The sequence below is a fragment of the Pelodiscus sinensis genome, chromosome 19, assembly GCF_052426305.1.
Source record: "Pelodiscus sinensis isolate ZL-2025 chromosome 19, ASM5242630v1, whole genome shotgun sequence".
NCBI classification, from domain to species: Eukaryota; Metazoa; Chordata; order Testudines; family Trionychidae; genus Pelodiscus; species Pelodiscus sinensis.
The window spans coordinates 3,353,335-3,365,849 of NC_143070.1; the positions used below are offsets into that span (position 1 = coordinate 3,353,335).

The following is a 12,515-nucleotide window of genomic DNA, read 5'->3' on the forward strand; positions in this document are numbered from 1 at the left end:
GAGCAAAATTCCAGAGACAACCAGAAAAACGATGAATTCAGCACTTTTGCAATATTTCGGCCGAGCAAAATGCATCCTGAATTTGAATAAGGAATTTTATCACAGTGAACGGCTGTAGCTCATCCCAAAGAGGCTGTTCGCAGTGGTGGCAGATGACAGAACAAGGAGCAATGGTCTCAAGTTGCAGTGGGGGAGGTCTAGGTTGGATATTAGGAAAAACTATTTCACTAGGCGGGTGGGGAAGCCCTGGGATGAGTTTCTTAGGGAGGGGTGGAATCTCCATCCCTAGAGGTGTTTAAGTCTCGGCTTGACTAAGCCCTGGCTGGGTTGATCTAGTTGGGATTGGTCCTGCTTTGGGCAGCAGGCTGGACTCGGTGCCTCCTGAGGTCTCTTTCAGCCCTTTGAGTCTATGATTCAACAGACCTTGGAGGATTACGTTCTCAGCTGCTCCACGATTGAATACTCGACCAGCTGGGACACGACCAGCTTCTCCTTCGTTTTCCTGAGATCAATACTGGAAAATGGACAGAAAAAGAAGATAATAAAATGAGGTTTAACCGCTATTTCAAATGAAGGGGTTTCTTTTTTAAAAAACGTGTCTAAACAGCGCTTTTTCTTTTGAAATAAGGTATTTCGAAATAGTGCCAGTCTGTGAATTGTCACATGAAGTGCGGGATATTTAAATCCCGGCTTCATTTGCAATTTTGAATGACGACATTTCCATCCCCCTATCGAAAGAGGGTGCAAATGTAGACATACCCTCAATCTCTCCTCATGTGCTCCGGCCCCCTAATTATTTTGGTCGCTCTGCACTGGACCCTTTCCAATGCGTCCACATCCTTTCTGTAGTGGGGGGTCCAGAACTGAACTCAATACTCCAGATGTGGCCTTATCAGAGCTGAATAAAGGGGAATAATCACATCTCTAGATCTGCTGGCAATTCTCCTCCTAATGTACCTAATTTGTCATTAGCCTTCTTGGCTACAAGGGCGCCCTGTTGACTCATATCCAGCTTCTCATCCACTGTAACCCCCAGGGCCTTTTCTGCAGAACTGCTGCTTAGCCAGTCGGTCCCCAGCCTGTACCAATGCTTGGGATTCTTCCGTCCCAAGGGCAGGACTCTGCACTTGTCCTTGTTGAACCTCCTCAGTTTTCTTTTGGCCCAATTCTCTAATCTGTATAAGTCACTCTGGACCCTATCCCTGCCCTCCAGCCTATCTACCTCTCCCCCTATCTTAGTGTCATCCGCAAACTTGCTGAGGGTGCAATCCATCCCCTCCTCCAGGTCATTCATAAAGACGTTGAACAAAACTGGCCTTAGAGCCGATCCTTGGGGCACTCCGCTAGAAACCGACCACCAACTTGACATTGAGCTGTTGATCACTTCCCATTGGGCCTGACAATCTAGCCAGTTTTCTATCCATCTTACCGTCCATTTATCCAATCCATATTTCCTTAACTTACTACCAAGAATACTGTGGGAGACCGTAACAAAAGCTTTGCTAAAGTCAAGGTATATCACATCCACTGACTCCCATATCCATGGAACCAATTACTGCATCATAGAAGCTAATCTGATTGGTCAGGCATGACTTGCCCTTGGTGAATCCATGGTGACTATTCCTGATCACTTTCCCCTCTTTCAAATGCTTCAAAATGAATTCCTTGAGGATCCCCTCCATGTTTTTTCTAGGGACTGAGGTAAGGCTGACTGGTCTGCAATCCCATGGATTGTCCTTCCATTTTTAAAAGATGAGCACTATATTTGCCTTTTTCCAATCATCCGGGATCTCTCCCAATCTCTACAAGTTTTCAAAGATAATGGGCAAAGGTTGTGCAATGACATTGGCCAACTCCCTCAGTGCCCTCGGATGCATTAAATCTAGACCCATGGATTTGTGTAATTTTAGCTTTTCTAAATAGTTCCTAACCTGTTCTTTCCCTCCATGGGCTGTCCACCTCCTTCCTATAGGGTACATCTACACTATCTCATTAATTCGAGCTAGGTAGGCAAAGCAGGCGACTGGATTTGCAAACGAAGCCCGGGATTTAAATATCCTGGGCTTCATTTGCAAATCCGGTCACCTGCTTTGCCTACCTAGCTCAAATTAACGAGCTAGTGTCAACATACCCATACTGTGTTGCCTAGTGCATTAGTCTAGGAGTTGACCTTGTCCGTGAAGACAGAGGCAAAGAAAGCTTTGAGTCCTTCAGCTTTTCCCACATCATCTGTCACTAGGTTACTGCCCTCAAGCAGTGGGGGCCCCACACCCGCTCTGATCACCCTCTTATTGCTCACGTGAGGGTAGAAACCTTTCTTATTACCCTTCACAAGCTGCAATTCCAGTTGCACTTTCGCCTTCCTGATAACTCCCCTGCATTGTTGAGCAATAGATTTATACCTCTCCCTAGTCATCTGACCAAGTTCCCATTTCTTGCACGCTCCTTTTTTGTGTTCAAGGTCATCAAGAATTTCTCTGGTAAGCCAATCTGGTCACCTATCATATTTGCTTTTCTTACTGCACATCGGGATGGTTTCTTCCTGTGCCTTCAATAAGGCTTCTTTAAAATACTGCCAGCTCTCCTGGATGCCTTTCCCCCTCATCCCAGTGAATCCTGCCGATCAGTTTTCTGAGGGAGTCAAGGTCTGCTTTTCTGAAGTCCAAGGTGTGTATTTTGCTAGTCTCCTTTCTGCCTTTGGTCAGGATCCTGAAATCTACCATCTCATGATCACTGCTTCCCCTACTAGTTCCTCCCTGTTTGTGAGCAAAAGGTCAAGCTGTGCATGGCCCCAGCTGGTTCCTTCAGCACTTGTACCAAAAAGTTATCCCCAACATTCTCCAGAAACTTCCTGGATTGTCTGTGTTCTGCCGTATTGGTCTCCCAACAGATGTCAGGGTGATTAAAGTCCCCCATGAGAACCAGGGCCTGCGATCTGGAAGCTTTTCTCACTTATCTGAAGAAAGCCTCGTCTACCTCATCCAGCTGATCCCGTGGTCTATAATAGACACCAACCACAACATCACGCCTGTTGGTTCTTGTGACGAGGTGGCAGGGGCCAGCGGGGAGAGTGCCACACCCTGCACTATTGCTGCGCTCTGTGTCGGCGCCGCAGCCAGTGCCCGGCCATACCCAGAGTGCTCGGTGGCCGCCGCTGCTGCACGGTGACTCCCGGCACCTCTGAGCCGGCCGGCAAGAGAGCGTAGGGGCTGGCGTCCTTTAGGCAAGGCGCCGGCTTTGAAAACAAGAGAGCCCCGTGGAGGAAGGGACGGCGAGCCGGAGGGAGAGGAAAGACCCGGAGCGAAGACCGCCAGAGAACCTGCCAGCAGAGAGAACACCTCGGAAGATGGATAGAGGCGGGGTGCTGCGGGCGGTGACTCATGCAGATGTTGAGGAGGGGAGGAAGCAGCCCAGGACCGGTGAGTTGCGGCTTGATACAGCCGGCCGGACTGGAGGTGGGTATTCCTGTCTTTAGGGTCCAGGGCTGAGAACCGGAGAGAGGGCAGGTCCGGGTCTCCCGATTCTCCCTGCATGCAACAGTCGGCGTCAGTTTAAACGACTCACGGGAAACTGACGGGGGGGAACGGACAAGGCGGTGGGCGTCTCCGCATACCCTGGGGTGGACTTATAACAGTTCCACCTCTAAGCTTAACCCATAGACTCTCAACAGGCTTTTCTCCCTCTAAATACTGGAGCACTCTGCAATCCTAGGGTATGTCTAGACTACAGGGTTTTGTTGACAGAAGTTTTGTCGACAGATACTGTTAACAAACCTTCTGTCGACAAAGAGCGTCTAGACTACATCCAGTTCTGTCTTGGCTGTGTCTAGACTGGCCAGTTTTTCTGGAAAATCAGCCGCTTTTCTGGAAAAACTTGCCCGCTGTCTACACTGGCCGCTTGAATTTCTGCAAAAGCACTGACTTCCTACTGTCTGAAATCAGTGCTTTTTGCGGAAATACTATGCTGCTCCCGTTCGGGCAAAAGTCCCTTTTGCACAAAAGTTTTGCTGAGATTTGTTTTGCACAAAACAGCTGAGATTTGTTTTGCACAAAAAAGCCCCGATTGCGAAAATGGCGATCGGGGCTTTTTTGCAGAAAAGCGCGTCTACATTGGCACAGACGCTTTTCCGCAAAAAGTGCTTTTGTGGAAAAGCGCCCGTGCCGATCTAGACGCTCTTTTCTGTAAATGCTTTTAACGGAAAACTTTTCCGTTAAAAGCATTTCTGGAAAATCATGCCAGTCTAAACATAGACCTTCAGGGCCATGATCAGCAAAGCTATTCCCACTGACAAACAGTCCAGGTGTAGCTGTGTCTCTTCCAGTGACGTGAAATCAGGTGGTTTTCACGGTGAGGGGTTTTTTTAACCCGTCTTCAGAAAGCAGTAGGCAGATTCAGAGCCAAATATCAGGCTGCAGTGTCTTGCACACAAGGTCATCTCTTATGAGCCCCGTCACTCATCAAGGGAGTGGAGCACTTATCGATCTTCGGGTGAGGGTGTCTTGGTTGGACTCTGATGAAATCCAGCTGGGAGACATTGGACCTAGTATCAGAAGAGACTGAGAGCAAGGAAGTGACCATTCGGCCTTTACTAAAGAAATCACTTTTGATCGTAAAAATCTTCTGTTCTTGCCCTGCCTAAAATCTCCCTTTTAAGGGAAAGTTCACAAGAAGTTTTTGTCCAAGCAACTCCGATGCTCATTGAGGGACCTCCGATTTTCTTGGCTTCTGTCAGTCTGGTTATTACCCAGCATTTATTACCCAGACTGCTGTGCTAAGTGACCTTTTCCTGATGCTGGGTGAAGATGAAATCAATTATGCTGACTCTTCAGCATCTGTCCGGTGCCTGTGATAAGCTGAGTGTGATGAATGGTAACACACAGTGCTACACGTGAACGGATTTGTCCTTTCCTTTCTAGCAGGATCCCATAGGTCGCCCTTTGCAATTTTTTGTCTTCCGTGGGGACTTTTTCATGCAGGCGGTCACAAGTAAAGCAGAGAGGTCTGCTCCTCCAAAATTCGCAAGCAGCCATTCCACTTTGCACTTCCTGTGTGACGGATTCATTCCGAGGACGTTCAGAGCTCGTAAGATAAGCAACCACCACATTGCATGACAAGTGTTCATGGCCACAGTCATGTCAGCTCCCCTAAGCACTGCTAATCTGCAGGCCAAAGTCCAGGCCCTGTTCTTGGGGAAGGGTGAGCCCGTAATGGGCAGGAAATTACAAAACGGTGTTAGGAGGAAGTCCTGGCAGCTGACCCGTCATTCCACAACGTGCCGCGACATACATCGCAGCCCCACTTAGTGTCTTTGGGGACTAGCGTATTACGTTTATGGAAGTCAGACATTGAGGTATGACTCTGTCTTATTCTATAGGGGAGGTTACCACAGTGGCCAGGTGGCTCTGTGTGGTGCATGTGGCTTTTTGAACCGGTATCGGCACCCAGCTCCCATTGCCTGTGGGATCCAGGCCACTGGAGCTGCGGAGCCGGCACTGGGAGCTGTCACCACGTGAGGAAATTCCCTGACTATCCCTGCACCCAGGGGCCGGTCGCACCAGCCGCTACCGGGGAGCTGCATAGAATCAGCTGGCAGAGAGCTGCCTTAGACCTGCGGCACAGACTTATCATGGCCCTGGTAGCCTACCTGAACTCATCCACGGACAGGGCCTCTCTCCCTAAGGGCAGGTTTATACACACAGGCAGCATCATTGTCAAGGCTGCTTCCCCACTCTGGCACGATGAACGCAGAAGTGGGGCCCCGCAAAAGTCCCCCCAAACCGTCTCTTTCCAGGCTTTGGTGTAAAGCTTCCTCCAAAATCTTAAAAAACTAGATTTGGGGGATAAAAATCCGCTGCCACCACCCAAGTAATGGTAAGAAAAACCGGGGAAGAGATCACTTGGAAAATCTCAGCCCTAAAGTAAAAGCAGGACTCAAAAATTAACCAATCGGAGGTTCATAAAAAAGAAAGAACTTTTATTATCACCACAATACTCCTGTTACAAGCATAATGACTAGATGGAAAAGTCACCAAGGAATAAACTGATGGGGACTTTCACCATGGGCCAAAACTTAGTTGTAAAAGAGGAAACCCCATTTCTAAATGCACAGACATCAGATTCCCATTCCCAAACCATAAAACAATAAAAACGGATTCATCTAAATTTTGCCCTAGTTACAGATAGTGAAAAGTCTATTTTTGGAGGGAGACATTTTGTCTGTCCACCTCAGTAGCTGGAGAGAAACTGGCAAGGGACAAAGGAGGGAAAAACCAAAAATTCCTGTGTCCCAGATTGAAGCACTTTTTGAGGGTAAAGCGTCTGTGGCCAATCTAGACGCACTTTTGCGCAAAAAAGCCCCGATCGCCATTTTCACGATCGGGGCTTTTTTGCACAAAACAAATCTGAGCTGTCTACACTGACCCTTTTGTGTAAAAGTTTTGCACAAAGGGACTTTTGCCTGAATGGGAGCAGCATAGTATTTCCGCAAGAAGCACTGATTTCTTACAGTAGGAAGTCAGTGCTTTTGCGGAAATTCAAGCGGCCAGTGTAGACAGCTGGCAAGTTTTTCCAGAAAAGCGGCTGATTTTCTGGAAAAACTGGCCAGTCTAGACACAGCCAGGGGAATGGAGTGGTTTTCAGGGCTCTGCGTTGCACAGAGTTGCCAACTCTCACTGCAGTATTTCAGGAAAACTTTTATTTTCTTCCAACACAACATAATGTCGTTTCCTTAGAATGTCCTATTAAAGTCTGCAGGTTGCTTTCAAGGCTCACCTTGAGATCCATGTCAATTGCAGGAAACTCCAGGCCAATCCTGGAGGGCTGGTAATGTTACAAACCAGAGCTTCCCCAAGAGTCTGAACAGACAACTTCTCATGTGTATCCATTGGGGGATTTAGTAAGGAGAACACGACCCTGGGACGATTATTATTCTAGAAAAAACATTAACCCATGTAAAGTAACCCAGAGGCACGCAGGACATTGGTGCTTTGGAATATCCCAGCCTGTGTCACTTAGCAGCACAAGTTCGATTGACAATCGAGGGGTCGTACGTCACTTTGGTTCTTTTCAAAACTCCAGCCTTGGCCCCGCGCACACACGAACCGTTGTATTTAAATACCTATCGGCAGCTTGTGGCTAAAACGATTTTAACCCTCCTTGTTCTCCTCTTCCCCCCTCTGCAGCCAGACTGCCCCCGGCTCTACCTTCTCCCCCGCCCTCTGCATTCAGCCAGGTCTCCCCGCACATGGAGGGGTCCGCACCCCTTCCCGCATTGAGGGGTCTCTCTTTGGTCCCTCCCACAGGGGGCTCTGCTCTTCCTTGGTGGGACCCGCCCTCCCGCTCCGGCATTGGAGCACAGAGACCCAGCCTAGAGCACCAGCCATAGGGCTGTGGCCAGAGCATCTGTCCCATGCCAGCCCGGTCTGTGTGGGGCTGGAGGGGAGAGGTTAGGGACAGAGATCTCTAGAGTCATGGAGCAGAGGAGGGAGGGGGCGAGAGGAGCCCATTTCATGGGAGCATAGGGAGCAGCTCAGGGGCACAGGGAGAGCTGGCAGGGCGAGTGTAAAGGGAAACCCCGTATCCCACCCAGAAGATCGGGCGGATTCTCTCCCCGGCGAAAGGGGCCGGCGGGAACGTGAAGATCGATTCCACGCTACCAGCATCGTAAAGTGCCACCCGCCCCCCTTCGCAGTCCAGATACACCCGGACCCTGGGGGGCACCCGACCATGGGGCAAGTCGATGTACTGCACAGGGGGTATGTGAGTTCTGCCCCGATCCCACAGCCCAGACCCCCCGCTCAGGGCGAAAGCCCATCTCTCCCTTCCTGCTCACAGACTCCCTGGCCACCCCCACAGCCCAGAATCCCCTTCTCTCTACCTCCACCTCCCAGTAATGTCTCCCCGAGGTGAATCTCTCCCGGCCCAGCACACAGAGCTCAGAGTCAAATCTCTCCGGGGTGTCAGGCAGTGGCTCCCGTCTGGGTTCCCATTTCACACGTCTCCGATCCTCCGACAGGACGAGCCGGGGATGGGCCGTGTCTGGATCCAGAGTCACGTCGGCTGGGGAGAGAGAATCCGAGCGTGAGGGGCAGAGCCCGGCCCTGGGGAGGGTCCGATCCTGCCCGGGACAGAACCTGCCCCAGCTGGGGACTGACTCAGACATCTCCCCCCTCCAGGCTTCCCCCCGCTCTCTTCGGGGAGCAGCAATGAGAGCTCAGCCCCGCGCCGGGGGACTCACCCAGACCAGGGACAGGGGCAGGATCGGCTCTGCTGAGCCAGGCCCCCACCCCACAGTCTAACTGGCAGACTCACAGCCCCTCCATTCCTGGGCCTGGGGGAGAGACGGGGGGGGGCAGAGGGAAGCGATTTGAAGCCTCCTTTGTCCTTCCCTTATTCCCCCCGGCCCCGGGTGTGACGTACAGGGGCTCAGGGGCAGAGCAGAGAGCAGCCCTAGTGCAGGGCACCCGGCCTGTGCCCCCGGCCTGGCCCCAGCCCACTGCTGCACCAGCCACTGGGAGCAGGATCCCTGCAGCGCCTGGACGCCCAGGGCACTGACTGGGGGGCTCCCTGGCTACTTTCTGTGGCTGTTCCCAGGCACGTTAAGGCCCCTTTGCCCTGACAGAGCAGCAGAAAAGAGCCTGACAATCAGGCCCAGGGAATCTTCTCCCAGCTGCACCCACCCCCCATGGAAGTGATCAGAGACCCTGGCATCATGGGAGGCTGAAATTAAAATTTCAGTTTGAAATTACACAAAAATATTTGCTTCATTTCAAAATTGCCCATCAAAATTGAATTTACAGTGACAATAAATAAGTATTAGTCTTTCATGGGTGAAAACATGTTTCTCACTAATCCTCCTATAGCCAGGGGCGGATATAGGGCACAGCCAATGGGGCGGCCGCCCTGGGCCCCGCGCTTCAGAAAGCCCCGCGCATGCGCCGTGGCAAAGGGGGGACCCGCGGAATTATGCGGTCATCTGCCCCTGCCTATAGCACTCAAACTAAGCATTGTATTGATAATGTCCCCGTGCCCACTTGCTTTTGAGAAATAACAACTCTTACCAGTAGTTCTTGGCTTTTATTTTCCCCACTTAGTTGAAATGACAGAATCTTCTCTCTCTCTTCCTTCAGATTCACCAAATGGTACTGAACGTCTTCCTAACAAAAGAAAAACTGGTTTAAATTTGGCTGCATTTGAAGGTTCCCCCCCCCCAATTTTTTAACTTATTCAAGAAGAATAAATATAGAATATTTAGGGGACTGGAGGTGTGGGGGGTCCAGGAGTTGGGAACAGGGGAGAGGAGGGTTCCAGGACAGCGGATGGAGGGTACAGGAGTTGGCAGGTGAGGTGGGGCTCTTGGTAGAAGACGGGGGACTCAAGGCGGGGGTAGGCCTGCCCTCTGGCTTCTCCCCAGGGCAGAATAAAAGATGAAATCAGAATCAGTCAAAATGACTTAGCAGGGAGTATGAACTTCCCAGTGTCTTGGGAAGGTTTGTGTGTCAGTACCGCCAAGTCGCTGAAATCTCAGTACATTTGCAACTTCCGGAAATTATTTGTATTTTTAGGAGGAGGGGACAATATTGAGGCCAACTCCACGGCTTACGTACACCTTCAGCTAGGAGACTTTTATTTTCCCTCTAATATAACACTGGGAGGAAAATCCAGCTGTCTCTGTGGCTGCACTGACTCAGAAGTGCACAACACGTGCACACAAGAGTTTTTTATTTCTAGACAAACGTGTCCACGTCAGCAGCAGTTCCACTGTAATACTACTGTGCCGTAGGTATAACATTTCATCCCCTAGGCCGGCGTTTCCCAAACTACAGGCCGTGGCCTGGTACTGGGCTGCAGGAAAAAACTACCGGGCCTCAGAGTGGTTGCCGGGGTGTTCTGCGCTCCCAGGCTATGTCTAGACTGCAGGCTTCTTTCGAAAGAGGCTCTTTCGAAAGCATCTTTCGAAAGAGCCTCTTTCAAAAGATCGCGTCTAGACTGCAGGCGGATCTTTCGAAAGAGAAATCTGCTTTTTCGAAAGAGAGCACCCAGCGAGTCTGGATGCTCTCTTTCGAAGTCAGCCTCTTTACATTGAAGAACGCCTTCTTTCGAAAGAGGAACTTTCGAAAGAAGGCGTTCTTCCTCGTGAAACGAGGTTTACCGCCATCGAAAGAAAAGCCGCGTTCTTTCGAAATAATTTCGAAAGAACGCGGCTTGAGTCTGGACGCAGGGGAAGTTTTTTCGGGAAAAGGCTACTTTTCCCGAAAAAACCCCTGAGTCTGGACACGGCCCCAGAGTTCCCGTGTGGTGCTGGGTCTCCCAAGCCCTCTGCCAGCCTGGGCGGAGTCTGCAGCTGGATATTCCGGCTCCCGGCAGAGTCCTAGCTAGGGGAGGTGGTGGTACAGAAAGAAACCTGACCACTGGGGGTTTTGGGAGGACCAGAACTTATTTGAATATTCATCATTTGACTAATGAATATGCAAATGAACATCACAGGTCCTCCAAAATTTCGTGAATGGGTTTACCGGTCGCCATGTCAAAAAGTTTGGGAACCTCTGCCCTAGGCCACTTTGGACCTGCTTTTTTCTGGGTCCTTATTTGGTGTTAAAATGGTTTGGGGCCAGAACACGTAAAGAACAGCGTGTTACAAGAAAACCAACAAACGGTTCTCATAGCACTTTGTAGACTAACAAGCCAGGTAAATGGGATGATGAGATTTCATGGGCACAGCTCACTTCTTGAGATGAGCGGAGTTACAAGTCTGTTCTCACTGCTAAAGGACTCTTCTTAGGGATGTCTAACCCCATCAGCTGCTTTTTGGCAATTACAAAATAAATAAAAACGTCATTCCTGGATATTTCAGCTTTTCCACCAGCCCCTGATGACTCACCTTGTAATCCTCAGCTGCCTCCTGTACAGGCACCGGGCTGTGATCTCTGCTCTTGGGCCTGGTGGCAAACCACACAAATGGGGATTTGATCCTCTTGGCAGAAGACATCTAAAGCCCTCTTGTGTTTTTCACACACTCTCTCCGCTTCTGCGTCTTCCCCCGACTCCAACCTCAGCTGCCTGGAGGCTTCCACCAACTCCCTGAGCCGGCTGTTGGGCTGGGAGCGCCTCTGGGAGAAGGCTGCTCGGCATTGGGGGCAGTGGAAGTGCAGGGACAGCGCTTCCCAGTTCCAGCAGTGAGTGATGCAGGCGCGGCAGAAGTCGAGCCCGGAGTCCAGGCACACGGGGTCCTTAAAATCCTCCTGACGGCCATGGCGGCTTCTGCCAGGGCGTTTCCTCGCCTGGCTTCCAGCAGCGGGGCAGCGGCTGGACTTTGAACCCCAAACAGGGCGCAAGGGCCCCGGCTGCTGCTCCAGAGGCCGTGCTGCGCCCTGCACTTCCCCGAGCGCGGAGCGCGCCGAGAACCCGGGGGCTTTGCGCATCGCACCGGCTGCAGCATCGGGCCCCACACGCCGGCGGGGGGCGAGGGGCGGGGATTGGGGGCTGGGGCGATGGGGACTTGCAGGCGGACGGCACCAACTTCTCCCAATTTGCAAATTGGGGTGCACTGAGCATGCGCACCCCAACTGAGCCAACTCCCCAGCCTTCGCTGCTGCCTCTGCCCTACGCACGATTTGCTGCCTCCTCTTTGGAGGGGGTTAAAAGGATGAAGGGGGGCAAATTGCAGCGGTGGGGGGGGTACAGTCCGAGCAGGGGGCAGAAATTTACCAGCTGCGGGGATCAAGCTACTGTAGGTAGTGGCAGAAGCGGGGCTAAAGGGGAAAAATCGGGGGGGGGCAGGGTTAAGTGGGGGGGGGACACTGCCAGACACTGTGCATGGACAAAACCCCCGTTTAGGGAGGAGGAGAGGGGGGAGCAGTGACCCCGCGGGACGAGCCCCCTGCTGGCCTTGTAAATATCGGGGTGGGGAGGTGCAAAGGGTTTTTTCTTTCTCTTCCCTGGACGCTGCATGTCAGCCCCCGAGCTTGTGTTCTTAAAGGCACAGAGCTCCCAATCCCTAGACGTCACAGCTTAGACCCCGCAGCTCCCCCCGTGTGTGCAAGTGTGAAAAAGTGTCCAGACAGTTCATGCCTCAAACTCTGCCTCTCACCTCTGGAGAATTCAAGAGTTTTCTCTCAGTTTCTATGTCGATATGAAGTCACCGCAGCTCCCTTCTCTTATGTGCTGTGCTGTGGTGCTAAACTCCCTCCCCCTGCCCCAGATCAGAGCCCCACAGACATTTACCTCCCCCCCCCCTTCTGTTCTGAAATGTGATTTGTCCTTTTCATATGTGTTCATTTTTTGTAATTGTATCCTTTGGTATCTATGGTTGTGACTATTTTCTTCCACTATTTGATCGGAGGAAGTGGGTCTGGCCCACGAAAGCTCATCACCTAATAAACCATCTTGTTAGTCTTTATAGTACTACATTGTCCTGCATTTTGTTAGAACTAGACATGATACTCCAGCTGGGGCCTAATGTAGATGGCTGGGACAAGCAGATCCTCCCAGGTCCCTCTCCTCCTTCCAGCTGCTAC

At 51.3% G+C, this 12,515-nt stretch overlaps 2 protein-coding genes across 2 annotated transcripts in view; one reads left to right on the top strand and one right to left on the bottom strand.

Moving 5' to 3' along the window:
- LOC102445187 (zinc finger protein RFP-like) overlaps window positions 1-12,515 on the top strand; it is a 397,132-nt gene that overhangs the window by 288,794 nt on the left and 95,823 nt on the right. The gene's annotated exons all lie outside the window — the stretch shown is intronic.
- The window catches only part of LOC102444704 (zinc finger protein RFP-like), a 33,836-nt gene continuing 21,814 nt past the window's right edge, over window positions 494-12,515 (bottom strand). Inside the window, exons 7-8 of the mRNA XM_089770701.1 lie at window positions 7,877-8,058; window positions 494-514 (exon numbers count right to left, since the gene is read on the bottom strand). Of these exons, the coding sequence (XP_089626827.1) occupies window positions 509-514; window positions 7,877-8,058 (188 nt within the window). The 3' untranslated portion in view covers window positions 494-508. The remainder of the gene's footprint in view (window positions 515-7,876; window positions 8,059-12,515) is intronic.